The 26,237-nt window shown below is 41.1% G+C and overlaps 1 protein-coding gene across 1 annotated transcript in view; it reads left to right on the top strand.

The window, feature by feature from the left end:
- The window catches only part of CPLANE1 (ciliogenesis and planar polarity effector complex subunit 1), a 115,822-nt gene that overhangs the window by 67,473 nt on the left and 22,112 nt on the right, over positions 1–26,237 (top strand). Inside the window, exons 34-45 of the mRNA XM_055144743.1 lie at positions 1,411–1,701; positions 2,043–2,813; positions 4,785–4,951; positions 6,254–6,374; positions 7,134–7,188; positions 12,191–12,295; positions 16,779–16,844; positions 17,648–17,757; positions 18,567–18,759; positions 19,147–19,296; positions 20,912–21,165; positions 25,450–25,534. Of these exons, the coding sequence (XP_055000718.1) occupies positions 1,411–1,701; positions 2,043–2,813; positions 4,785–4,951; positions 6,254–6,374; positions 7,134–7,188; positions 12,191–12,295; positions 16,779–16,844; positions 17,648–17,757; positions 18,567–18,759; positions 19,147–19,296; positions 20,912–21,165; positions 25,450–25,534 (2,368 nt within the window). The remainder of the gene's footprint in view (positions 1–1,410; positions 1,702–2,042; positions 2,814–4,784; positions 4,952–6,253; positions 6,375–7,133; positions 7,189–12,190; positions 12,296–16,778; positions 16,845–17,647; positions 17,758–18,566; positions 18,760–19,146; positions 19,297–20,911; positions 21,166–25,449; positions 25,535–26,237) is intronic.

Here is a 26,237-nt window from a genome sequence, read left to right as displayed (position 1 = left end):
TGTGTGCCTAAAGCTCAATCATGAATAACTTTGAAATTCCGTAATTCATGGCAATCAAAAAAAAAAAGTATGAGGTGTGCCTTGACTATTGGTTTTAAATATTCCTTGATTTTTTTTTTTTTTAGGTTTGTGGGGTTCTCCTAAGTGGTGCTCAGGAGAGGGAAGTGGAGATCCTCTGGCCACCCCCTCTAGAACAGTACCCTACAAGACTCAGGGGATCTTGTAGAACTAGGCATATAATCGGTTTCCATCACATGCAAGGCAAATGCCTTTACCCTGTACTTTCTGGTCCCTCCTTGGTTAAATCTGATATGCTGCAGAGTTTGTCAAACAGTGGTGCCAGGACACCTCTTAGGTATGAATTCCTAGTGACTCTTTATCCGGTTGTTACTATCCATTCTTGTTTCCTAAGTCTGTTCATAGCACCTCTGCTAGAGAATTCTTTCATTATCCTCACCCCATTTTATCAAATTTTACCTTTATGATCTCTGGGATATTTATGTAAATTACTTACAAATAATTTTGAGTTGGGGCTAGAGCGGTAGCACAGCGGGTAGGGCGTTTGCCTTGCACGGGGCCAACCGGGGTTCAATTCCCGTCATCCTATATAAGTCCCCTGAGCACCGCCAGGGGTGGTTCCTGAGTGTAGAGCCAGGAGTGACCTCTGTGCATCGCCGGGTGTGACCCAAAAAGAAAAACAAAAAAAAACAAATAATTTTGAGTCTCATTTATGAATTCATAGTCTTAGCTCATAGCTCCTTGAATAGGAAACTATCCAGTTTGTTTGTTTGTTTGTTTGTGGACCACACCCGGCAATGCTTAGGGGACAGTCTGCTCTGCTCTCAGGGATCACTCCTAGCATTCTTGGGGGACCATATAGAATGCCTGGGATGAAATCCAGGTCAGCTGCATGCATGCTTACCTGTTGTACTATCCCAGGAAACTTTTTCCTCTTATTTTTATGGGCCCTTGTTTTTTTTTTTCCAGTTTGATAGCACTCTTTGTAGCACTGTCATCCCGTTTTTCATCAATTTGCTCAAGTGGGCACTAGTAATGTCTCCATTGTGAGACTTGTTTCTGTTTTTGGCATATCAGATACACCATGGGTAGCTTGCCAGGCTCTGCTGTGCAGGCAGGATACTCTCGGTAGTTTGCTGGGCTCTCCGAGAGGGACAGAGAAATTGAACCTGGATTGGCCTCGTGCAAGGCAAACACCCTACCCACTTGTGCTATCACTCCAGTCCATTCCATTTTAATATCTCTCCTATATGTACTTTCTGCTCAGTATGTATCAGACTGAACACTCAGAAGAGATATGTCTGTTGTGCAATACTCAATGATTGTGATTGATTTCTTAGATTGTCTTCATTGTGTTTTTGCTATTTCTTTATTTTTTAAATTTTATTCTAGTTGCAACAAATCAACTTCTTGAGCTTAATGCAAATAGCAGGATCATCCTTTGCGAATCTCCCAGATCTGCATCATATTCTGCAGCAATCTCAGTCAGTGAATTTGATGGGAAGTCAAGTATCTAACCCCACAGGAGCAAATGTTGATATGGAAGATACCAATGGAAATCTGAAGGCAAGATTCCTTAAGCCTCATTCCATGGGAGAGAACACTGGAGCACTTGACAAGAACATTCCACATTGCAATGAAGGGGTTGTGCAATGTGATCACAATAGTAATGGAAATTTACAGGTAACACATTTTAAAATATCATTAAATTTATACTAGAAGTGGGACTGGAGTGATAGCACAGCGGGTGGGGCGGTTCAATTTCCGGGTTCAATTTCCAACAACTCATATAGTCCCCTGAACACCACCAGGAGTAATTCCTGAGTGCGTGAGCCAGGAGTACCCGCTGTGCATCAACGGGTGTGCCCCCCAACCCCCCAAAAAAAGTTATTCTAGAAGTCCAATGGTTTAATTTTGGCTTCTCCAAAGCAGTTGTTACATTCCTGCCCCTCAAGAACATTGAACATCATTTACAAAGTAGGTGTTTGTAATATATTCTCAATGTCGACCTTTTTTTCTTCCAGAGTGTTCCACATGGGAATATTTCTCTGTGTAAGTTAGAAGTCCAGCCCCAGAATAGAGGACCAACTCCAGCATCTCAAAACGTACCACCTCCTTCGTTGTCTCCAGCCCCTGCCGGCAATACTCAGCTCCATCTTTTGTCCACATCTGCTGCCATTCCTAAGGCGCCTACCCTTATCCCAACCGCTAAACCTTTCCAACTTCATGATGGTTTTCCTTTGCTCCAATTCCAGCCTAAATATGACTGTAAGCCCTTTTCCTTCCATTCAGGAAGAATCCCAGCAGCTCCCCTAAGACCTCCACTGCAGCCAAGAGAGGCCTGGGGACCGTCTGATTCCTTCCAGTCTCCTTTGCCACAGGAAGCAGTGCACACTTCTTTAATGCCTGATTTGAATTTGAACTGGTCTAATACTGGAGTCATGGAAAAAGCAGACGAGCAGAAGAAATGGGCAGAAAAAGTACCCACAGAAGTCCCAAAACATGTGAACATGGATCAGTATGTTGGACATAAAAACTCAAAACTTCGACAGGAATCTTCACTATTTTTACGACCAGAAAAACTATTTGATGTCATCCCAGCACCCTTTGAGATACCATCTCAGAATTCTTTTGGACTTCCATTATTGCATCTTCAACTCAAATCACCTTGTTTATTTTCCTCTGCCCCAAGTACAGCAATTACACTTCCATCAGTGCCAATCAGAACTGTTGTCGAAGAAAGAAACTACCCAAGACTAGCATTACTTCATTCATATCTGTCCCCGGAAAATATGGTAATGGTTTTTACTAGGCAAGGCAAAAACATACCTCTACTATAAACATACCTCTCCTGCACTTTTCATAACATAAATATTATCTGTTCAATGAAAAGTTCTTATATATTTCTTTACAAAAAAATAATGCTTTTGTTATTGGTAAAATATAAAAATCAGGCTTAAATAATAATATGGTTTATAAAATTCTTAAATGTTTCTTATCTATTAATGCCAGAATTTTCTGGCATCTCATACATATTCTGCTCTGAAGAAAAGTAAGTAAAATGACAACTTTTCTTATATATATTTACATGTTGGTTTTGGGGACACACCAGGCAATGGGGACCACCTCTGGTTGGCTGTGTGCAAAGCAAGTGCCCTACCTGCTGTTCTATCTCTCCAGCCTTGGGCATTCTTATTTGTGTATGTGTTTAGAAAGACAAAGAACATTGAGATTCCTTGAGGTTGTAGTATCATTGCCTTTACTTTTCTTTCTCTTTATTTTTTTTTGTTTTTTTGTTTTTTTGGGTCACACACAGCCATGCACAGGGATTAACTCCTGGCTCTGCACTCAGGAATAATTCCTGGCGGTGCTCCATGTGGGAGGCTGGGAATCGAACCTGGGTCGACCATGTGCAAGGGAAATGCCCTACCTGCTGTGCTATGGCTCCAGCCCCGCCTTTACATTTTTTGTAGGTTAAAATTGTTGAGGGAGCCAAGGTGTATAATTAATTGTGTATTTTAAAAAATAACCCTTTTTTGAATTTATTTTTTGTATTGGGGAAAATAAATGATCATTTCATAGAGAAAGAATTTCCCATGGCTTCTTTTCCTCTGAACCTTTTATGAATAGCAAAGAAAGAATCAAAGGAATGGAAAATCAGAATTCTGTAAGGGTTTAGATGAACCCCTAAATTGTTGTCATCCACCAGCACTAGTTATCAACATATTGGTAATCTATACCTGTAATCTCTTCCCCATAAATCTCCCTGTTCCAAAGGTTTTTAGATTAAATGCTAGAAATTCTATCATTTACCATTATTAAAGGAAACCTTTTTTCTTTTGGGGGGGGATTGCTTCTAGGGAGTGCAGTGCTAGGGGTCTGGCGATATGGAGCTGCTTGGGCCCTGCAGTTTTGTGGCATTTGGGCATGCAGTTATGGGGACTGAACATGGGACCTTGTGCATGCAAGTCACATGTCCTGATCTTAGCAATCTCCCTGCTGCAGAAAGGAAATATTTTTCGGGGTACAACTAGTGGTACTTGGGGACTACTTCTGGCTCTGTCCTTGGGTTTGGCCCTACCAGTGTTCAGGGGACCATGTGATGTTGGGGATTTAACTCAGGACTCTGCCAGCCCATTAAACAATCTCTCTGGCCAAGAAGGAATATATGTAATGTATGTGTATATGTATTTCTTTTTCAGTGATGCAAGATAGTTTTTATTGAATGAAATTTTCTTAGACAAGGGGAGAGAAATACATGTTCAAAGAGAACACAGACCTTTTCCAGAGTGGAAAAAACAGAGTTCAAGGGAGAAAATGTTCAAGCAAGAACACAACCTTGAACGAGTAATCTTAGACGGAATATTTTTAATATAGAAAAGAAATTAAGAATATGAGAATAAGGCTGGAGAAATAGTATAGTGATAAAAGCACTTGTCTTGCATGCTGCCAAACTTGTTCTATTCCTGGTACAACTTATGGGTCCCTGAGCCCTGCCAGGGGCCACCCTTGAGAACCGTTGGGTGTACCCCACCAAGACTTCTAATTTAATAAATGATGTAGAATGACTTAGTTGAAATTTTTAGTGCTCTCAAATAATTTGCTCTTTAACATCTGCATACTCATCTTGCTAGTCCTGATCAATTTATTGTTTTTGACTTGTGTCTGTAGCACATCTCAATTTTAGGAAGTTTTTTGTCAAATTTTAATTAACATGTCATTTAATTGATATTTGTTAACTTTAAATTATTCTTTATTTCTTATAGTATAAAAAACCACATCTTATTCCACTAGAAAATCTCATGGCATTTAAACAAAACCAACAAAAACTAGCACATGATATATTTGAGCAAGGCAATTTGAGACAACTTCAGCTTCTAAAAGTTAAAATTGAGGAATCTGAAGTGAGACAAGAGAGGAACAGTAGAAAAAGGCAAGTTTCAAGTGAAATTTTACTTCATATAAAATACTTGTTAGATTTTTTTTACTATAATAACAAAAAGATGAAGTTATTTGACTTAGCTTCTCAGAGTTTATACCCAAGTTCATATTACCATTTTTGAATGAATGTCATTCATTTGGAAACATCTTATGCTAAGAAAAGCACTTATGAGAGACATGAATATTTTAAATTTTATTAAGGAACTCAAGATTCATAGACTGGAGATTCTTAAAATTTTTCTGTACTAGTGATTAAAAAATTTAAACATTGTTTTTCTGTGCTAGGATGAACAGTCATGTTTTGAAAAACAAATATTTGGTATCTGATTTAATATTTCAGGTATCATTCAGAATACTGTACTAATAGTTATTGTTATTCCTCTTACGTATGTGCCAGACTCTATTATAAGAAACAGGAGGGTAAGTTGTGTGAGTTATTTTAGTTATTTTATTGTGTGAGTTTTTTTTTTTTAACATAGCATGCCCATTTTTTATGAAATGGGCATGCTATGTTAAAAAAACAAACAAGAGTTTGGATGATCTCTGATGAGGAATGGATATTCAGTACATGTATTGATTGGTTGATGATTGATGATTATGATATGATGATGTTAATGATGATGGTGATCTCAGTGTTAGGGCCATACTCACTAGTGCTTGGGGCTACTCCCAGTCAATACTTGGGAGTATCTCTGGGGAACTGTATGGTTCCATGGATCAAACCCAGGCTTCCTGCGTGCTAAGGCATGGACTCAGCTTCTTGAGCTTCCACTCTGACTCCTAATTGGTAGATTAAATTAAATTAAATGAGTTGCTTATACGTTACATATAAAATACATATTAATCTTGAAAAAAAAAACCTTTCACATTTATCAATCCTAAAATCTGTAGCCATTCTTCTTCCATAAATGGTTTCCTCTTTCCATCTTTTCTTGTTTCCTCTTCAAAGAAAACTTCTCCTAATTTTTAAATTTTATTTATTTATTTATTTATTTTTGTCACCTGTTCTTCTAGCTGGGATTTTGCTGAAGTGCTTAAGTGTATTTAATTTCTTTAAACTCTGACCTGAGATCTTATTGTTGAATACAGAATAGTCAGTTCAAGAGTTGAAGAACTGAAAATGACTTTTACTTGTCTCAGATGTTTGCTTATTGTTACTTGGATTCTAGAAGGATAACTAGATAATTTAGTGCCATTGGTAGCAATTTAATATTACTTTGATAACTGTTTCCCTGCAATACAAATGAAACCGATACTACTAAGAGAGTAAAAATATACCTATTGATCTGAACAGACAAAGGAGACGAATAGAGAAAGAGCTGCAAGAGACAGTAAGGACTGAACCAAGTGTACCTTTCCATCCAAAGGATTCCATCAAGAAGGACGATGAATCAGATGTCGTTATGAAACCCAAGGTATAAAAATCTGTTCTACATTTTCCCTGTGCACAGAGTTTGGAATGTCTGTGTGGTCTGTCTAGTTTCTGATGGCCATGAGTTTCTGATTATGACTAGGAAAATCTTACATCATTTAATACATAAATCCATGTTTCATACCTCCATCGCAGAGTAGATAAATAGTTGTGATTGTGAAAATTATCTTGATGGGCAGTCAAAAACTAGCTTAGTTTATGTGCCTCATGACAAGCTAATATTTGGGATTAAAAATCTTTTTTCTGTTACATCTTAATCCAGTGGTATGATTTTTTTTTTAACTGTTACAGTTTCATCTCTTTTAGATACCTCTAGGATTTCACAGGACATAGGTTTGTTGTATAACCTATATTTCAGTAATTTTTTTCAAATATTTCTTTTAAATTTGGTGATTGACATTGTTTGCAGCACCAGACTTAAAAGAAGAATTTTCTTTATACAGATTTTTAAAAGTTTTTTTCAGTTGGGTCTTCAATAGCATGTCTGGAGGCATTTGGTAAAAACCCTGAATCCATGAGCATTTTGATAGGATGGGTTTACTGTATCAACTTGAAAGCTACCCTGCAAGAGAGAATTGTATATCATAATTTAGTAACTTCATTAAGTTGGTGCTGTTTATTAAGTTGGTGCTTAATATTTTGATAATAAGCTTTAACTTATATCTAATAATTCAGTAGTCCTTATAGCTACCGAATATAGCTTCCAGTTAATCATTGATTAATCATTTGGGCATTTGTGTAGGAGCAACAAGATCATCATGGTTCCCAGCCTTTGGACGACTTTGACATTCCATTTGGTATGTGTAATGTACAATTACTATTCTATCGAAGTTGAGTTAAAATCAGCTTTCTAGAAGTATACACATAAAAATGAGAGCAAATTATTTTTATGTTATCTTTGACAAGACAAGATGTGTGTGTGTGGGGGGGTGTGTGTGGGGGTGGGGTGTGTGTGTGTGTGTTGGTCCCCTAGAGTACAGGTTTATACATTATGGTCACAAATCAGACCTGAACTGTGTCTGTTTTTGTAAATCTCTCTATGGAAACACAGCAAGACACTGTTTAGACCTTGTTTGTGGCAACACAGTACAGTGGGGAAGGTGTTTGTTTTGCTGACCCAGGTTCAGTCCTCAATGCCCCACCAGGGGTGATCCTGGAATAAACCCTGAACACTGTCATGTGTGGCCTAAAAACAAAACAAAGCAAAACAGAAAAAACTTGAATTGGTATTTTATTAAAAAAAAAAAAAACCTCAGGCTGGAGCTATAGCACATCGGGTAGGGCGTTTGCTTTGCATGCGGCCGACCCGGGTTCGATTCCCAGCATCCCATATGGTCCCCTGAGCACCGCCAGGAGTAATTCCTGAGTACAGAGCCAGGAGTAACCCCTGTGCATTGCCAGGTGTGACCCAAAAAGAAAAAAAAAACCTCTTCATTTTCCCATCATCTTTGTTTCTTCAGTCCTTCACTTAGTGCTTGACCTAATTCTCTTTCCCTTTCTTAGTGTCCTTACCCTACATCAGGCCTCTGCATGCCTAAACCCAGCTGTTTTTAATTCCCTGAACTCCTTAGCTTATTACTCATCTTTCTAATACATCTGGGATTCTTTTTCTCCACTTTTTCATCTTAAAACCATTTTCTTCTGGGACTAGAGATGTAGCTCACTTGGTAGGGTGTTTGCCTTGCATGTTTAAGAACGTGGGCTCATTCCTAACAAACAAAACAAAAAGTCAAGGACTTTTCTTCTTTCTTTTGTCTGCGTGAGTGATTTTGTTGATGTCATTGATTTATTTGTGCTTTTGGGACACCCAGCAGTGCTCAGGGCTTACTCCTAGCTCTGCACTCAGGGATCATTTCTGGTGGGACACCGGGTACCATATGTGGTGTCAGGGATTGAATCCAGGTTGGCTGTGTGCAAGGCAAGTGCCTTACCCACTGTACCATCACTCTGGTACTGTTTTCATTTTGTTGGCTTGTTGGGGGTCACACCTGACAATTCTCAGAAGTTACTTCTGGTTTTGCAATCAGGAATTGCTCCTGGCAGTGCTCAGGGAACCATATGGGATACTGGGGGTTGAGCCCAAGTCAGCTGCATGCAAGGCAAACATCCTTCCTGCTCTGCTATCATTCCAGCCCTAACATACTAATTTTTAAAAAAAAATTATGCTTTTATTGAATCACCATGTGGAAAGTTACAAAGCTTTCAGGTTTAAGTCTCAGTTATACAATGCTTGAACACCCATCCCTTCACCAGTGCACATATTCCACCATCAAGAATCACGGTATACCTCCCCCCCACCCCCCACCTCCCCAGCCCCTCACCCCGCCTGTGTAACTGATAAATTTCACTTTACTTTCACTTTACTTTGATTACATTCAATATTTCAGCAAAAAACTCACTATTATTTTTTTTTGTAGTATTTTATTTATTTATTTATTTATTTATTTATTTTTTTTGTACTTTATTTATTTTTAATTAGAGAATCACCGTGAGGGTACAATTACAGATTTATACACTTTTGTGCTTATACTTCCCTCATACAAAGTTCGGGAACCCATCCCTTCACCAGTGCCCATTCTCCACCACCCATAAACCCGGCGTCCCTCCCACCCTCCCCAATCCCATCTCCCCCCCACCCCACCCTGCCACTGTGGCAGGGCATTCCCTTCTGTTCTCTCTCTCTAATTAGCTCTTGTGGTTTGCAATAAAGGTGTTGAGTGGCCGCTGTGCTCAGTCTCTAGCCCTCATTCAGCCCGCAACTCCCTTCCCCCACATGGCCTTCAACTACAATGTAGTTGGTGATCGCTTCTCTGAGTTGCCCTTTCCCCGGAACGTGAGGCCAGCCGCGAAGCCATGGAGTCAACCTCCTGGTACTTATTTCTACAGTTCTTGGGTATTAGTCTCCCACTCTGATATTCTATATACCATAGATGAAAAAACTCACTATTATTGTTTGGAATTTCTCCCCCCTAAAGTCGGACCTGCTGTGAAAAGGAAGCATTTGATAATTTGTTTTCCATTGCTGAAAATGAAGAGATATGAAGTCAAGCGGTCGCACTAGCAGCCGCACGGGTTTTGTATTTCTGTATTTTAGTATTTTACCTAACATACTCATTTTAATATAGATATGTTACCTTATCACCATTCTACAGTCAATGATACTACATCATTCTCCAGTAAATGTATATTGTGTCAATTCAGGCCACAGTTCTTCAGTTTTTTTACCTAACTTGGCATCATATAATTCAGGTCTAGTCTAACACTGCTTACCTCAAATTTGCACGTACCCCACAGGCAAAGTCCCAAACAAGTGGCCCACTTCAGAAACCCACTACAAACAAGGTCCCAGACCTCTACATGTCCTCCCAATTGGCTTCCATTTGGGGAGTTCCCTAGATACCCCCTCTAAGATCACAAATGTGCATGAATGACTCCAGACTCAAGAAAGCACTTTGTTTATGATTATAGTTTTATCTCAAAGGTTGCAGCTCAGAATGACTGTGTAGACTCTACACACAGTCCAAGGGGTGAGTGTAGTCATAGAGCTCCTGCCCTCTCTGGTGCTGCTCTCCTCCCTGCATACCTTCCCTTAGCCTCACTATGTCAGGAGTTTAAGGACCTTCATGACTCTATGGTGAGTCTCCAGTTGCTCTCCCCTCCCTGGAGTTGGATGGGATCAGGATTGGAGCTGATTGTGCTAATTCTCTGATTGTGTGGACCAGCACCCATTGTGACTTTTTGTTTGCTTGTCTGTTTGCTTATTTTTCCAAACCCAGCAGTTCTCAGAGCTTACTCCTGAAGCTGCTCTCAGGGGTCACTTCTGGAAGACTCAGGGAACTATATGTAAAGCTGGGGACCTGCCCGGAGTCACTTCATAAACATTACGCCAGTGGGATCAAGGGAGGTACTTTATACTACCAAAAACTCTCATCACCACTCAGGAAATTCTAAGAGTTAAAGGAATTCTGAGCCTGGAGCTGAGGACAGACGCCTAGTATATACTTCATATATGTGTGTGCACATACAATGCTATATATTGTATATCCTTTATATATTTAATAGAGTGCATGTATGATGTGCCATAATTGGTACTCTCTTTATTCTCCCTGAGTGATCTCCAGAGAAAAATCTACATCTAAATTCCAAACTACCATAATAGTCTTTCGAGTCTGATTCTCCTTCCATCTGATCTTTCCGTTTGAATAGGAGTCCTCTCAAGTTCCCCATATGCACACTCAGTTCGTTATCCTCCCCACCAGCTGCTTTGGCTCCCTGTATTCTCTGTCTCCACTTGTATTGCTGTCAATGTGGGCCCCTGACATTTCTTATTCTGAATTCTGCTTTTCCTCATCCTGTCAATTCTGTTCTTCCATTTTGGGGGCCGGATTTGGAGGGGGCGGGGCACACATGGTGTGCTCAGGGTTTAGTCTTAGCTCTGAGCTCAGGCTTTATTCTGCTGGGCTCAGGGAATTATATGGGTTGCCAGGGATTGAACCTAGTGAGCTGCACAAAAGCTGTACTGTCTCTGACCCCTTCCTCTTCCTCTTCCTTCTTCCCTTCCCCCCTCCTCCTTGCTTTATTAATCTCTTTATGAATTAGGTAGCACCTCCCACTTGGCAAATAGAAGGGAGCTGTCTGTTGTCATAGTACAGAGGATAGGGCTCTTGTCTTGCACACATCCAAACCGGGTTTGATCCCCTGCTTCACACACAGTTCCCTGAGCCTTCCAGGAGTGATCGCTGAGAGCAGAGCCAGCACTCAGCCTGAGAACCGGTGGGTGTGGCAAAAGTAAGCAAACAGACAAGCAAACAAAAATTTACCCTTTCTCCTCTACTCACCACTCGTAGGTATTTATTTGGACTTCAACTATAGTCTCATCTTCCTGATTGCCTTTCCTTAATTTTTTTTTTTTTTTTTTTTTGCTTTTTTTTGGGTCACACCTGGCAATGCACAGAGGTTACTCCTGGCTCTTCACTCAGGAATTACCCCTGGCCATGCTCAGGGGACCATATGGGATGCTGGGATTTGAACCCGGGTCGGCCGCGTGCAAGGCAAACGCCCTACCCGCTGTGCTATCTCTCCAGCCCCACCTTTCCTTAATTTTATTCCCTCGTCTCTGTTTTGCACATGCTGGGGTGCTTTTTGTGGAACATTAGCCCAGCCACATCACTTCCCCGATTAACAATTTCTGCTGGATCCTCATTAGTCAGAAGGAATGCCCGGGTGCTTCTGCTGGCCATAGATAGGTGTTATAGTGGGGGTAGGATGCTTGTCTTGTATGCAGCCAACCTTGATATAGTTCCCTAGCACCTGATGTGTTCCCCTGACTACCCCTGGATGTGGCCCTCAAACAAACAAACAAACAAACAAACAACAACAAAAAACAAAAGCAAAGTGTCCTTTATAGTTTTGGTTTAACTAGAACTGAGCTGCCATTGAGTCAGCTGAGAAAGAGTACATTTTGATTACATCTGGACACCTGTAACTCACATTTCTCGCTTTCTCGCTTGCTCTCTCTCTCTCCCCTCCTGCCCCCCCTCCATCCCACCCCTTCTTTCTTTCCTTTTCCCTGTTTTGGGGGGAGGAAGGTGAGGAGAGAGCTACACCTGGAAGTAAGTATTTGGGATTTCTAGCTCCAGACCCAGTTGGTGCTGAGATCAAACCCAGGTCTCCTACATCCGAAGCATGTGCTCCAGGCCTTTGACTGTGTTCCCTGATCTACCATGTTTCTCGAGTTACTCACTCTTCTGATTGTTTATTGGCTTCTCAGTGATTGCTTCCAATGTTTTATTGTTAAAGAAATGCTTCAAGATAATGTTAATACTTCAGCTGGATTGCATTTCATGGCCTCTGTAAGAAAGAAAGTTATAGGACATCAGGATGCAAGTACAAATACAGACCCAGGTAAAATACTGTTTTTCTTTTTTTTTTTTTAGCAATATTTGATATATCTCAATGTTTTTTTCCAGGAATATTATTGAGACACCATAATTTGGAAAGTTGTTCATAGTAGAGTTGTTTCAGGCATATAACGTTTCAACACCAATGTCACCTTCCTCCACCAATATCTCCAGGTTCCCTCCCACCCTCCAGCCTGCAATAGTGGCCGCCGCCATATCAAATTTATTTCAAATTATTTGGTTCAATAAAACTTAAATGGTAAATAGAATTGTCAGAAAATAAATTGATAAAAATCGATTTGTGATGGTGAACTGTTATATGTTTTTAACCTTTCTTAAATGTAGTGTAGGAAACCATATGCATCATGAGTGAGTGTTCTACTCAATGCTGAATGACGGAAAGTTTCTCTTGTCCCTTAAATTAGCTGTGTGATTGCTTCTTGCAAAACTGGCTTCAGAACTATGAATTCCCTGACCTGTTGCCTTCCATGAAGCTGGCTACAGTTCCTTTAAATCTGAATGATAATCTAGATGGATAGTGTAGACTTAGTGTGGTGTTCATATTGAGTTTTTGAACTATATCCCTCCATGCTCTGCTGGCTCAGAGGGTTCCATTTGATAGGCCTACTGTTTACCTTACGGGCTTTCCTTTGTGAGTTCCCTTTTTGATCTTGCTGCTCTCAGTATTCTATCTCCATCTTTGGATTTTGTTGTTTTTGAGTATAATGAGTCTTGCAGTTTTCCTAGTTGAGTCTATTTTCACTGGGACCCTTTGGACCTCTTGGATCTTGGTGTCTATAATCTTCAACTCTGGGAAGATCTCCTTGATGACTTATTTAACTATTGTTTTTCATCACATTTCCCTTCTATTCTTCAGGGACTCCGAAGATTCTTATATTGTTTTTCCTGAACATCATCCCATAGTGCTCAAATATGCTATCCATTTCTTTTCAGGCTACTTTCCACCTCTGATGTTTCCTGGTGGTTTCCTCCTCAGTTTGGAGCTCTTTATTTGCTCAGCTTCTATTGTTTTGCTTTTCAGACTTATATTGACTTTCTTTTTTTGATATCAAAGTTTATTTTCTGACATTTCTGACCATAGAATGTGTATATATATATATATCTTATATATATATATATATTCACTGTCACCCGTTGCTCATTAATTTGCTTGAGCGGGCACCAGTAACATCTCCATTGTGAGATTTGTTACTGTTTTTGGCATATCGAGTATACCTTGGGTAGCTTGCCAGGCTCTGCCATGCAGATGAGATATTCTTGGTAGCTCATCGGGCTCTCCGAGAGGGGTGGGGGAATCAAACCCAGGTTGGCCGCATGCAAGGCAAACGCCCTACCCGCTGTGCTATCGCTCCAGCCTTTGTCAAAGATTAGGTGATCATATATTTGAGGGTCTGTGTCAGTATATTTAACTCTATTCCGTTGATCTGCAGGTCTGTCTCTATTTCAGTACCATGTTGTTTTAATTACTGCTGCTTTGTGGTACAGTTTGAAGTTGGGAAAGGTGATGCTTCCCATCTTCTTTTTTCGAAGAATTACTTTAGCTATCTTTAGCTATTATTGCTTTAGCTATTCAAATCCCCATATGAATTTCAGGAGTGTTTTTTCTCTTTATTTGAAAAAATCATGGGTATCCTTATAGGGACCATATTGAGTCTGTACAACGCTTTGGAAAGTATTACCATTTTGACAGTGTTAATTCTTCCAATCCATGAGCACTGTTTTGTAGGTTTTTATTTTTCTTTTTGGGTCACATCCGGTGATGCACAGGGGTTACTCCGGCTCTGCACTCAGGAACTACCCCTGGCGGTGCTCAGGGGACCATATGGTATGCTGGGAATCAAACCCGGGTCAGCCATGTGCAAGGCAAACACCCTACCCACTGTGCTATTGTTCCAGCCCTATCTTTTGTAGTTTTCTTTGTACAGGTCCTTCACCTTGTTAGCTAAGCTGATTCTGAGGTACTTGATTTTCTGAGGCACAACTATGAACAGGAATTTTTAAAATTCTCTTTCTTTTTAATTTTTTGTATATAGGAAAGCCATGGACTTTTGGGTAGTGATTTTGTAACCTGCTGCTTTACAAGCATATTGTTTTTAGGAGCTTTTAGTTTTTTTGTGTTTTTTTTTTTGAGCTTTTTTTTTTGTATATTTTCTAAGTATAGTATACTGTCATCCACAAATAATGACAGCTTGACTTCTTCCTTTCCTATCTAGATGTCCTTGGTATCTTTTTCTTGCTTAATTGATGAGTCACTGAATTCTATTTGCCAGTATTTTGTTGATTTATTCTTTGTTGATTTATTCTTTTGTTTAATTTATACTTTTGTTGATTAATACTTTGCATCTGTATTAATCAGCGGTATCGGCCTGTAATTCTCTCTTTTTGTGGTGTATGTCTGCTTTTGGTATCAGGGTGATATGTGCCTCTGAGAAACTGGAAGTGTTTCTTTTTCTTCAGTTTCCTGGAAAAGTTTGAACAGGTTTGGGAGTAGGTTTTCTTTAAAGGTTTCAACGAATTCACTAGTGAATCCATCTTGGCTGGGACTTTGTTTTTTGGGGAGACTTTTGATTACTATTTCAATTTCCTCAATAGCAATTAGGTCTGTTCAGGTATCCCGAATCTTCTTGGGTCAGCCGTGGGAGATGTAGGAGTCCAGTAATTTAGCCAATTTATCCATTTATATATATATATATATGGATACCCATTTATCCATATATATGTATATATATATATGTCCAAGAAGAGAGGGAATACATTTGTTGGAGGAGCTACAATTTATAATTTTGTTATCTAACAAACTTCCTCATAAATTTTAAGTGCTCTGCTCTTTTCGCCTTTGTAATTCTTTCTTTGTAATATTAGGAAAGTTTTTCTTGTGCATAGAATTGCATAAGTGCCTTTTGAACCCTCTGCCTCTATATAAATCTATACAAGTTATTATGATTTAAAGTAGTAATGTGTGATTATTGTAGCATCCTTGGATTTAAAAAAAGGAGCCAGAAGAAGGTGAAACCATTTGTAATCACACTGCTTAGAGGTAACAGTATATTTAATACATTGTGCGTAGTTAGATCATCATAGATTCAGGTCTGTTACTCGCAGAGCTCCCATCGAATAGGCTTTACTTCTCCCTTCCCTTAGCGATAACCCTTAGCGATTCCCTGGATGGGGCCACTGTTTTGTAGGGACGTGCCAACGGGACTGTATCTGAACACATTGCTTTACCTTATAGTGCTTGTCTAATGGCAGTGTTAAAGGTTTTGAATATTTAATATGTTCAGTATTTGTATATACCAACTAATAGAAGTAAATGTTAATTTAGAAGGAAAATAAAAATGCTTTACATTATTCAGTAGCTTGTGATGGATTGTTTTTTTAGGTATTGAAGACTTATTTAATACTATTTGGGAATATTGGATGGGGTGGAACACCCTTCCACTGACACCTCCCAGCCACCACCTGCCCACCCCCTCATTTAAAATAATGCAGTCAAGTGTCTGGTATCTCACTATCCAGTACATTTTGGGAGATGGATTAGATTTTTTGTTTTGTTTTGGGACCACAACTAGCAGTGCTCATGGGTTATTCCTGATTCTACACTAAGGAATTAGCTCTGGGCAGGCTTGGGGATTGAACCTGGGTCTGCTGTGGCAAGACGAATGTCTTACCCACTATGCTATCACTCTGGCCTCAATGGATTAGATTTGGATAATGGTTTATTTATATTTTGTATTCCATGATTTTCTATTTGATTCTCTTTAAGCCACACATTCAACTATGTCATCAAAAAGTGTGTTGTAAGCATATTTCTCCTCTCTTTGTGTAATTATTTCAATGAATGCATTGGGTGATCCAGGATTTTAATTTTTGGGGGGGCCCTCCTAAGCAGTACACTCCCAACAGACCACTTTTAGTGAGAGTCGACCAACCCGGCCAAATAGCTTCATGCTTAGCTCTGAGATGCAATGCTGCTCTGGCCCAGTGTTGCTGGGGCCCAACCCGGTTACTCTGACAATACTTGGGGGTCTTTAGGGTCACACCCAAGTGTGTTGGGGTCTGTGCAGTGCTAGGGGTCAAACCCAGGTCCTTATTGTGCTTGCTGAGACTTGCCCCTGAACCATCTTCCCTGCCCCCAGACTTTCCTTCTCTCAATAATGCTTTAGTGATGATCCTGCCTAAATGTGTTTGAGGAAGCCTAGTAGTTACTTGCCTTTATTTCTGGACAGTCTTCTGTAGTCAGTAGGCTCTACACTGGGACTCTGCTGTGCTTATAGCATCAGGTCCAGGGCCTAAGTGTGTAAGTCTGAAAATTCCATATTTAAAAGAACATATTCTTTATATGCCCTTTACCACTGTTTATACACCATATTTAAAATCTGCATTTGTATAGTGTATCTGTGTGAATTTTTTTTTTTGTCTTTTTGTTTTCCTTTTGCTCAAATGTCCTAACTTACTGCACGATCAAGAAGTTGCTTCTCAAGAAGTTGTTTCTGAATGCCATAAAAATGAGAAAATCCCTTCTTCTACATCAGGTATAAAATTTCTTTTTTCAGAGGAAGGCATGTTCACTTAAGGAATATGCTTTCATGATGCCAAAACAGGAGTTGCTTTCTTCATTAAAAAGCAGTTAAACCAATTTAATAGAATGATAGTTTAAATATTTAATTATTCATGCTTACATACCGAAGTATTTTCATATTTCTTTTTTTGAGTTGGTTGATTATGGGTTACTTTTTAATAAGAAGCTAATGACTTATAAAACTTAGATATTAAATATTATTTTTTGGGTGGTGAAATTTTGCTGTTGACTTTGTGAATATACTAGCTACCATTGAATTATACTTTGTTGTTTGTTTGGATTTGGGGGCCACACTTGGTGGTGCTCAGGGCTTACTCCTGGTACTTTGTTTAGGGATCACTCCTGTAGGGCTCAGGCAACCATCTGTGGTGCTGGGGATGGAACTCAGGTCAGCCACAAGCAAGGCACGCACCCTACTCGCTGTACTAACACTGTGGCCCGGAATTGCATCTTTAAAGGATGTGAACTATAATATTTCAATGGAATGCTAAAATCAATTAATCAGAAACAGAAATAGTGAGTCTATAGCATTTCATTTATAATAGAAATGCAATGGTCAGTCATCATTCAGTTATGACATACTTGGACTAAATTTCCCTTGGAATAGAATTCTGTTTATACCTGTGATACCACTACTTAGATTTTCAACAAATACCTTTTATGATATTATTTGATAACTTTTTTTACACAGCTAATGAATTAGAACTAACTTGCATTTTTCTCCCTATTTCTTATTTTTTGTTTCTTAATTTTCAGAGCATGAATCTTGTTCTGTTCCTCAGAATTTGGTTTCAGATGTATATTTAAATGTCAGATTTTCCACTGAAAAATCAGAGAGACCGTTGTTACCTTCAGCGTCTGATGTGGTATTAAATTTGTGTTGCTTTTATTGTTTTATTTGCAAGCTTTATATAGTTAGTTTTTGGGCCACATGGGCAATACTCAGCTTACTCCTTTTTTTTTTCTTTTTGGGTGACACCTGGCAATGCACAGGGGTTACTCCTGGCTCTGCACTCAGGAATCACCCCTGGCAGTGCCCAGAGGACCATATGGGATGCTGGGAATCGAACCTCAGTCAGCCTCGTGCAAGGCAAACGCCCTACCTGCTGTACTATTGCTCCAGCCCCTCAGCTTATTCTTGTTCTGCACTCAGGAATCACTTTTGGTAGAGCTTGGGGCACCATATGTGCTCTCTCTCCAGCTCATGTTTGCAAGTTTTAATAATACCTTTGTACTAAGTTGGTTGAGATCATCAGCCTCATTCAGTTGCATTGTTTAAATGATAAAACATCTAGCTTTGTTGGAAAGGTAAAAAAGTACAACATTTATTGGCCAAAGAATTAGTACAGGGGTTAAGGTACTTGCGTTGCATGTGGCTGAACCTGGTACAAATCCCTGAGGCTATATCTGGTCTCCTGAGCACCACCAAGGAGTCACTCCAGAACAGAGCCAGAAATAGCTCTAGAGCATTTTGGCCCAACCCCCTCAAGGTGAAAGATTTAAGTACCTTGCCTGCAAATTACCACACTTTCCACAGTTTGGCTTCTAACTGTGGTTTCTAACAAGTTAGGCTTCTGTAAACTCTTTCTGCGGTTTATTTGGGGTGGGGGAGGGGACCGATTATCATGGAATGGGAACAAATAAAATCCTTTTTGATTTCATGTGGTTTGTTCAGGTTGGACACACTTACATAAATGTGGTTGACATTGAAGCTGATAATCTACGGGAGTTACCTGTCAGGAAAGAGTCTTCAGATGATGTTCACAAACAGCAAAGTGATCATATGGAAGCCCCATCTTCTACAGAGCTACATTATCTGGCAGCTTCAGTTACTAATGCCTTTCCCTTTCACAATTTTAAGAACCAGGGTAATAATTTTGCTTTTCTGGGAAGGGAGGGTTGTGATCAAAACTGGCTGTGCTTAGGGATCACTGGTTCTGCGCTCAGGGGTCACAGGGGGCCTTTATGGGGTGCTGGGGATTGAACCTGGATCTGCTTCGCACAAGGCAAGTGCCATCCCCACCATACCATCCCTTCAACCCCTTAATTCGTTTTTGAACAAGGATGTAGCTAAGCACTAGAGCACTTCCCTTCCATATGTGATGTCCTAGGTTCAGTCACACTAGAGACAAGAGAGAGTGGGGTGGTGGAGGGGAGAGAAGGAAAGAAGGGAGAAAATGTTCTGACTCTGACTCTCTGAATGTCTTGTTTAGAGTGTAGAGTTACGTTTTGAATGCCTTTCATATTCTTTATAGATTCTTCCAGTACCACTATGGATTTAGTTTTTAAACCTGCAGAAGTGTCTGCATCCTGCATGACTGAGAGAAGCCGGAAAGCTGTCATTACAGAAGTGAAGGAGCCCGGTGCCACCTTGCCTGCGCTTTTAGATGTACATCTGGACAAAGGTGAATGTTCTGGATAGAGGGCACAACTTTTCTGCTCCCCAAATTACTTTTTTATCAGAAATTAGCACTAAACCTTGGTAATTGTGAAAGAAGCCAGAAGAAAAGACTTTTCTCTTATTGAGAGATTAGGAGCAGGTAGGCAAATGACACATCTTGTTCTAATGCTGGAGCATAGGGGTATTTTGCACAGACACTGAGACTACAAATAAATATTCTACAGGATTTAATGACTTTTGATGTTAAACTGGAGTTGTCAGGGGCCAGAGGTAGTACAGTACTTCAGGCCTTCCTTTATCTCTTTTCCTAAGTTCTTTAGACTGATGATAATAGCATAGATGAGAAGGAAGGAGTTTGTGTTTCAAAAGATCTTTTATGGTCCCTGTGGAAGATGGACTAGATGCGAGTCAAGTCAGTCAGCTCTGGGTGCTGTGTGGGCTCTATTGTGAAAGCCTCACCTAAGCAGTCATAGTGGAGGTGGAGATACTTGATGTCACTTTGGATATGGAGAATGGAAGAACCATGACTGATTCGTGGACCTCTGGCCTAGAAAACTGGTCCAGATAGTGTTTATTACTGAGCTAGGGAGGAAGGAAGAGCAGGTGTTTGTTTTAGTTGTTTGTTTTTTGGAGGATACACACAGAGCTACTCTCATACTCTAATTTCAGTGCTCAACGTTTGCTCCCAGTGCTGTAAGTCAGGCCTCTTGCACGCACAGCCTGAGCTCAGCTGTTGTGCTCTCTTCCCCATCCTCTAGAGATGGAACAACCTGAGGGGCAAAAGCAGTACATTTGGTGGGACATGCTTTGGGAATAACCCAGTGCGTTCTCAGGACACAGGTGGACTTAAGGGCTGCATCTCCAAAGGAAGGCCATGAGTTGGGTCACCTGTGCATCAGTCTGTCACACAGCGTGACTTAGAGTGAGAATGAGCTGAGACTCGAACCCCAAGGCATGGTGATGGGTCAGAGACCCAATGCATTAGGAATGGAAGAAAACACTGTCAGAAAGAGGGGTCTGGAATTAGGTGAGTTTCAGAGTAAGGAAAATTTGGTCTTTAATGTTTGCCTGAGATGCACAGGGCAGGAAGCAACATTGCACCTCACTTTAATACGACAGTGTAAGAAATCTTCCAATTTCGAAGATGCCTTTTTGATGTATATTTTTGTATAGAGGGAAAAAGTAATAACCAAACTATTTCTCTCTAGAGCTTTGTTTTTTGTTTTTGTGTTTTTTTTTTTCCTTTTTGGGTCACACCTGGCAATGCTCAGGGGATACTCCCGGCTCTGCACTCAGGAATCACTCCTGGCAGTGCTCAGGAGACCATATGGGATGCCCGGGATTGAACCTGGGTCAGCCAAGTGCAAGGCAAGCGCCCTCCCCACTGTACGATCACTCTAGTCCCCTCTCTAGAGCTTTGTGACACTAGTAATGTGCAGATCTCCAAGAGAAGAATTTGAAATGCTATTTCTGTGTCTGTTAAGTTAAAAGCAATTTGGAAGGGATTATGAATAAATAGCTTTAAACAAGGGTATATAACATCAAAAAATGAGATTCTTAGGATTTAATTCTTTCTTAGTTATGATCACTTCTGACATCACCCTTGTATTACAATGTAGATATGCTGGAGCCAGAGTTTCCTGTGCAAGATCAGAGCTCAAAGTCAGAGGCTGCAGAGGAGAGCTGGCTGGGGGAGGGACCACAGGCCCTGCCTGCCGCACGCCCTGCGCCACGCTCTGCAGCTCGCCGGCTCCAGCAGCTCACAGCTGAGATGCTGAAGATGGACGAGCAGCTGTTAGCAATACAGAGCATCGCTGAAAACATAGAGCAGAATTTCCCCAGGCAGCAGATGCTACATGGGGCTTGTGATAAGGTAGGTTGACTTTAATTTTGGTGTTCACCAAGTTATTAGATTCATGCTATGATCTTTTAAACACTGTTTTTTTTTTTTTAAGTAATGAGAAATTTGATTTACTTAAGCCCGAATTTCAGGATGATTGAAGTTTAGGTCATAAAGTTCTTTTTTGTGTATATGTGTGTGGAGAGTGGTTGGGAGGTAAGAGTGGCTGGGCCACACCTGGCTGTGCTCTGGATTGCTCCTGGCTCTGTCCTTAGGGTCTCGGGGGTGCTGGGGGTCAAGCCTTACCCACTGTACTGTCTCTGGCTTCCACTATTTAGTGTGGCGGTTCAGGGGCTCAGTGGTAAAGTGCACGCCTTGCCTGCATGAGACCTTGGTTCAGTTCCAACAAAGCAAGAAACTAGACAGGGATGGACATGTTTGGATTAGGGAGATGGCTCGAAGGGCCGGAATGCCAGATTCAGTCCCGGGCACCACCTGGGTTCCCCTGAGCACCACTGGCTATGGAGCTCCCCACTCTCCAAATCCTCAGACCTTCTGAGTCCAGGAATATAGTTCAGTGGTAGAGCACTTGTCTGTATATATGAGACCCTGGTTCTACCTCCATTTCCCCTCACCCCCACCCCCACTACCAATTTCTTTGTTGTGGGATGTGGTCCCTATGAGCTGTTGGTATCACTGGCCACAAATGCCTTCATGGACTGGGAGATAGCTTACTGGGTGGAAACAAGCTTTGCATGTGGAGGCCCTGGGTCTGACCCCTTGAACCACGTGCTTCCCTGAGCATGACCAGGAGTGCCCCACCCCCACTCCAACCCCATGTCTCTAGATGTTTCTAAATATCCCCGAGAGGGCATGGTTGTCTCTGGCTGAGAACCACTGGGTAAGTTTCCCATTTTTATACCAGGAAGGGAAATATATAAATTCGGTTTTAAACAATTCCTGCTTGTAGCTGAGTGTTATATTCTTCAACAAGATTTTTAATAACTTTAACAGTATCACTTTGTATTTAGGTCTCTTGGTTTCTTTTAAATAGTTTCTGCAATGAAACTAGCAGTACATAGGTTCCTGCATTGTCCTTTTTTAAAAACGGGTTTTGAGCCACAGTCTACAGTGCTCAAGACTTACTCCTTAAGCATATCTAAAGCCAAGTTGTTACTGGAATCTGGGCTTGTCTTAATGGCCCCTACCAAAATAGAACAATCTTCACACTGCTTCCTCTATGGATACTTTTTTGTAGCATTTTCAGATAATACAAAATATATTATTTCAGTTGTGCTTTGGGAAAGGGACTGGGGTTTGGGATGGAAACATCCCGAATTTGGTGGTGGAAAACTGTAATGGTGGTGGGATTGGTGTTTGAATATTAAATGTAATCAAATATTGTGAATACCTTATAGAATAAAAAAAATTTTTTAAAAAGACTCTGAGCAGGGGATGGTGAGGTGCACCTGGTCTGTGGCCCTTAGTTATTTTTTTTTCTTCTTTGCTTTTTGGGTCACACCCGGCGATGCACAGGGGTTACTCCTGGCTCTGCACTCAGGAATCACCCCTGGCAGTGCTCAGAGGACCATATGGGATGCTGGGAATTGAACCCGGGTTGACCGAGTGCAAGGCAAACACCCTACCCGCTGTGCTATTGCTCCAGCCCCTGTCTGTGGCCTTAGAAAGGCTTTGTGGCACTTTCCCTTGACTTTGTAATGAATTCATATTAGCCAATTAGATAAGGAAGGGTTGAAGAAACTGAGTGCAGCAGGAATGTATCCAATGGAATAGTGTGGTGGAATAAGTTAGCAGAGGGCTACAGGTGGTGGGATCCAGCTTGGATACATTTAGACAAAGGGGGCGGGGTGGAAGAGGACAGGGACTTTCAAGGGGAAGGTGTAGGTCACACGCAGCCATTTTTTTTTTAATTTTTTATTTTTTTTATTGAATCACCAAGTGGAGGGTTACAAAGTTCTCAGGATTATGTCAGTTATACAATATTCAAACACCCCTCCCTTCACCAGTGCCCATCTTCCATCCCCAACCCCCCCAGTATATCTGCCGCCCCCTCCCACCTCCCTAGTCCCCACCCTTGTACGTGATAAGTTTCACTTCATTTGCGCTTATCTCGATTACATCCCATGTTTCAACACACAACTCACTACCGTTGCTGGGGTTTCCCCCCAAAAAGAAAAAGACAGTCCTATTGCCAATGAGGCATTTGATAATTCTCCATTACTAAGCATATAGAGATATTAAGTCCTGCTGTTTGTTACATAACTTTTCTTTTTCCCCCTTGCCCCGCGCCACCGAGTTCACGCCTGTTTAGTAATCGCCACGCTGTCTGACAAAGGGAAAAAAACCAAAGAGGATGGTTATTTCCCGTCATCAGCCGGCGTGGGGCTCTGGCTTAGTTGATAGTCTAGTAGAGTGTCTGGAAGCAGTTTCTGGAACCAAAGCTCTTGCGCTGATATCGGCTCCGGCTCGAGATACCACCAGCGTCCCGCTGGTCCATGTACCTAATTTTTCCCCTTATTTCCCATTCCCACGCCACCAGGTCTGTTTGCTTAATGGACATCACACTATGTTTGACACCACGCCACGTTTCTTCCCGAGAAAGAAGGATATTTCTTCTCAGCCGGCGTGGGGATATAGCTTAGTTCAGTCTAGAGAGATGGCTACCATTTTGATTGCCTTCAATATTTCAACAAAATACTTACTATTCTTGTTAGGATCACCCACAAAAGTCCGACCCATTAAGAAGGAACCATTACATACTGCTGATACTAAGATGACATTAGGACGCACGGCCGTGGTAGCACATTAACAGCAGAATTACACCCTTCAAATGAAACGCTAAAAATAAATTACATCTTACCTAGCAATGTTCCCCGCGCGGTTCTGGGTTTCTGTCTAAAGTCCAGGGAAAAAGTTGAAGGAGAGAGAGAGAGATTTCCGCACGGGGGACCTGGCGGAGACTCTCAAGTCACATACTGCAGGTTGCTGGTGGGCTGCCGGTGTCCCAAGCAGCTCCATCCTCTTCGTCAGTCATTCTGGGGGTGCAGGCGCGGAGAAATGGGAAAGCCCACGTGGCTGCACTCTCTTTAAGTGTCCGATGTGGGCGGAGACCGGTACTTCCCCGCCCTCGATCCCCTGCCAGCCGCGCCGCGCACTTGGGTGCGTCTCTCCATTTTGTGCTCAGAAGTGGGGTAGGACACGCAGCCATTTTGAAAGGGCCCCCCAAACTGTGATATAATTTCCTTCTCGGCCTTTTAAAACTGGAGAACAGGGATTTGTGTTGTCCTTTTGGCACCTGATGGGCATTTGATAAATGTCTATTTAATGTTTATCTTTACTCTCATTTTTAGATTATGACAGTAATAAACTCACTTTTATAATAAAGACTTAATAACATCATGGTCTTTAATAATTAGCAGAAACTTGGGAAACCATTTCAAAGGAGTTTTAATTTTTAAATTAAAAAAAAATTTTTTGCTTTTTGGGTCACACCCAGCGATGCATAGGGGTTACTCCTGGCTCTGCACTCAGAAATTACCCCTGGTGGTGCTCAGGGGACCATATGGGATGCTGGAAATCGAACCTGGGTCTGCAGCATACAAGGCAAACACCCTACCTGCCATACTATTGCTCTAACACCTCAAAGGAGTTTTTTAATAAGTGATTCTCCCTAAGCTTTTAGTCTTCTAAGGTTACTGCTTAAAGGACATAGCATTAGATTAAGTGTAAGGTTAGCCATATTAGAAAAGTCCTCATCCTATTGTAATGCACCCATAGATACAGGAGTTAGGCTTATCCTTTTTATAGATTTAAGAGAATATCTTATAACCTGGAAGAGACAGAAGAAAACAAGATAGAGATATCCATGCTAATCATCACCCTTGAAAAATTGTGTTCAAATCCATGATCGCCCACTCAGCTCACTGAATTTCTCTGGGCTGTGTTCCCATGTGTTACCATATTTTCATGCATGAAATGAAAAGTTTGCTCTAGATAGTCATGACATTTCTTCTCACCCTAAAATTTCCTGATGCTATTTTGCTCTTATCCAGAGTCTTTTGAAAGGTTGAATTTGCTAACCTCAGAATAAGTAAAAATTTCCAGTCTTTTCTATTTAGTTTATAGATATTACCCCTTTTTAAAAAAAAAAATCTGTGGCATTAATGGAATATTTTAAGCCTATGTGACATTGTTTATAATTCTTGAAATGGTAAAACTATTACACTTATGACCTTTACTTTGTTGTGTGTGTATGTGTGTGTGTGTGTTTGTGTGTGTGTGTGTGTGTTTCTACAGGTTGAACCCGTGGGTCCCATTGAATCGTCTGCTGGTCCTGAACGTGAAAAAATGATGGCTTCAAAACCCATGAGGCTCTCTCAAGGTGTGTGGAGCCTGGGGTGGGACGTCAGCTTTGTTTTGAAAGAATGAGCCTCCCCTTTGTGGAGTGCTTGAGTGAGGAGTGATCGTACTCTGTGGGCTGAAGCCCCCTTATTACTGGTTCTCCCCGTTTTCAGTTATTGAATTAAGGACATCTTATTAAAAGGGAGCCAGGAACCGTTCAAGAGCCAGTGTAGCTTCTTCAGAGATAGGAGAGAAGCTCCTGAACGGAAAGAAGGATGTGCGGTGGATTCCAGACTAGAATGCCTCCTGCAGTTGTCGGTTAGGACGGCTTTGTGTGTGTTGTTGTTGGAACACACCCAGTGGTACTCAGGGCTTACTCCTGGTTCTGCTTTCTGGACGTCACTCCTGGAAAGCTCAAGGGGCCATACGGGATGCCAGGCGTTGTGGGATTAGTGGAAGACCCCAGCCCTGAGGTTAGGACAATTTTTGTGATAATGTGTCGACTCCCACTTCAAGCCAGTTGGCCTGTTTATTTTTTTTTTTTATTTTTTTTTTAAATTTTTTTTTTGTTTATTTTTAATTAGTGAGTCAACGTGAGGGTACAGTTACAGATTTATACATTTTTGTGCTCATGTTTCTCCCTTACAAAGTTTGATAACCCATCCCTTCACCAGTGCCCATTCTCCACCACCAGTAAACCCAACATCCCACCCCCCCTTCCCAGTCCCGTCTCCCCCCACCCC

Source organism: Sorex araneus, chromosome 1 (assembly GCF_027595985.1).
Source record: "Sorex araneus isolate mSorAra2 chromosome 1, mSorAra2.pri, whole genome shotgun sequence".
Lineage (NCBI taxonomy): Eukaryota > Metazoa > Chordata > Mammalia > Eulipotyphla > Soricidae > Sorex > Sorex araneus.
This window is presented reverse-complemented; position numbering and strand designations above follow the sequence as displayed.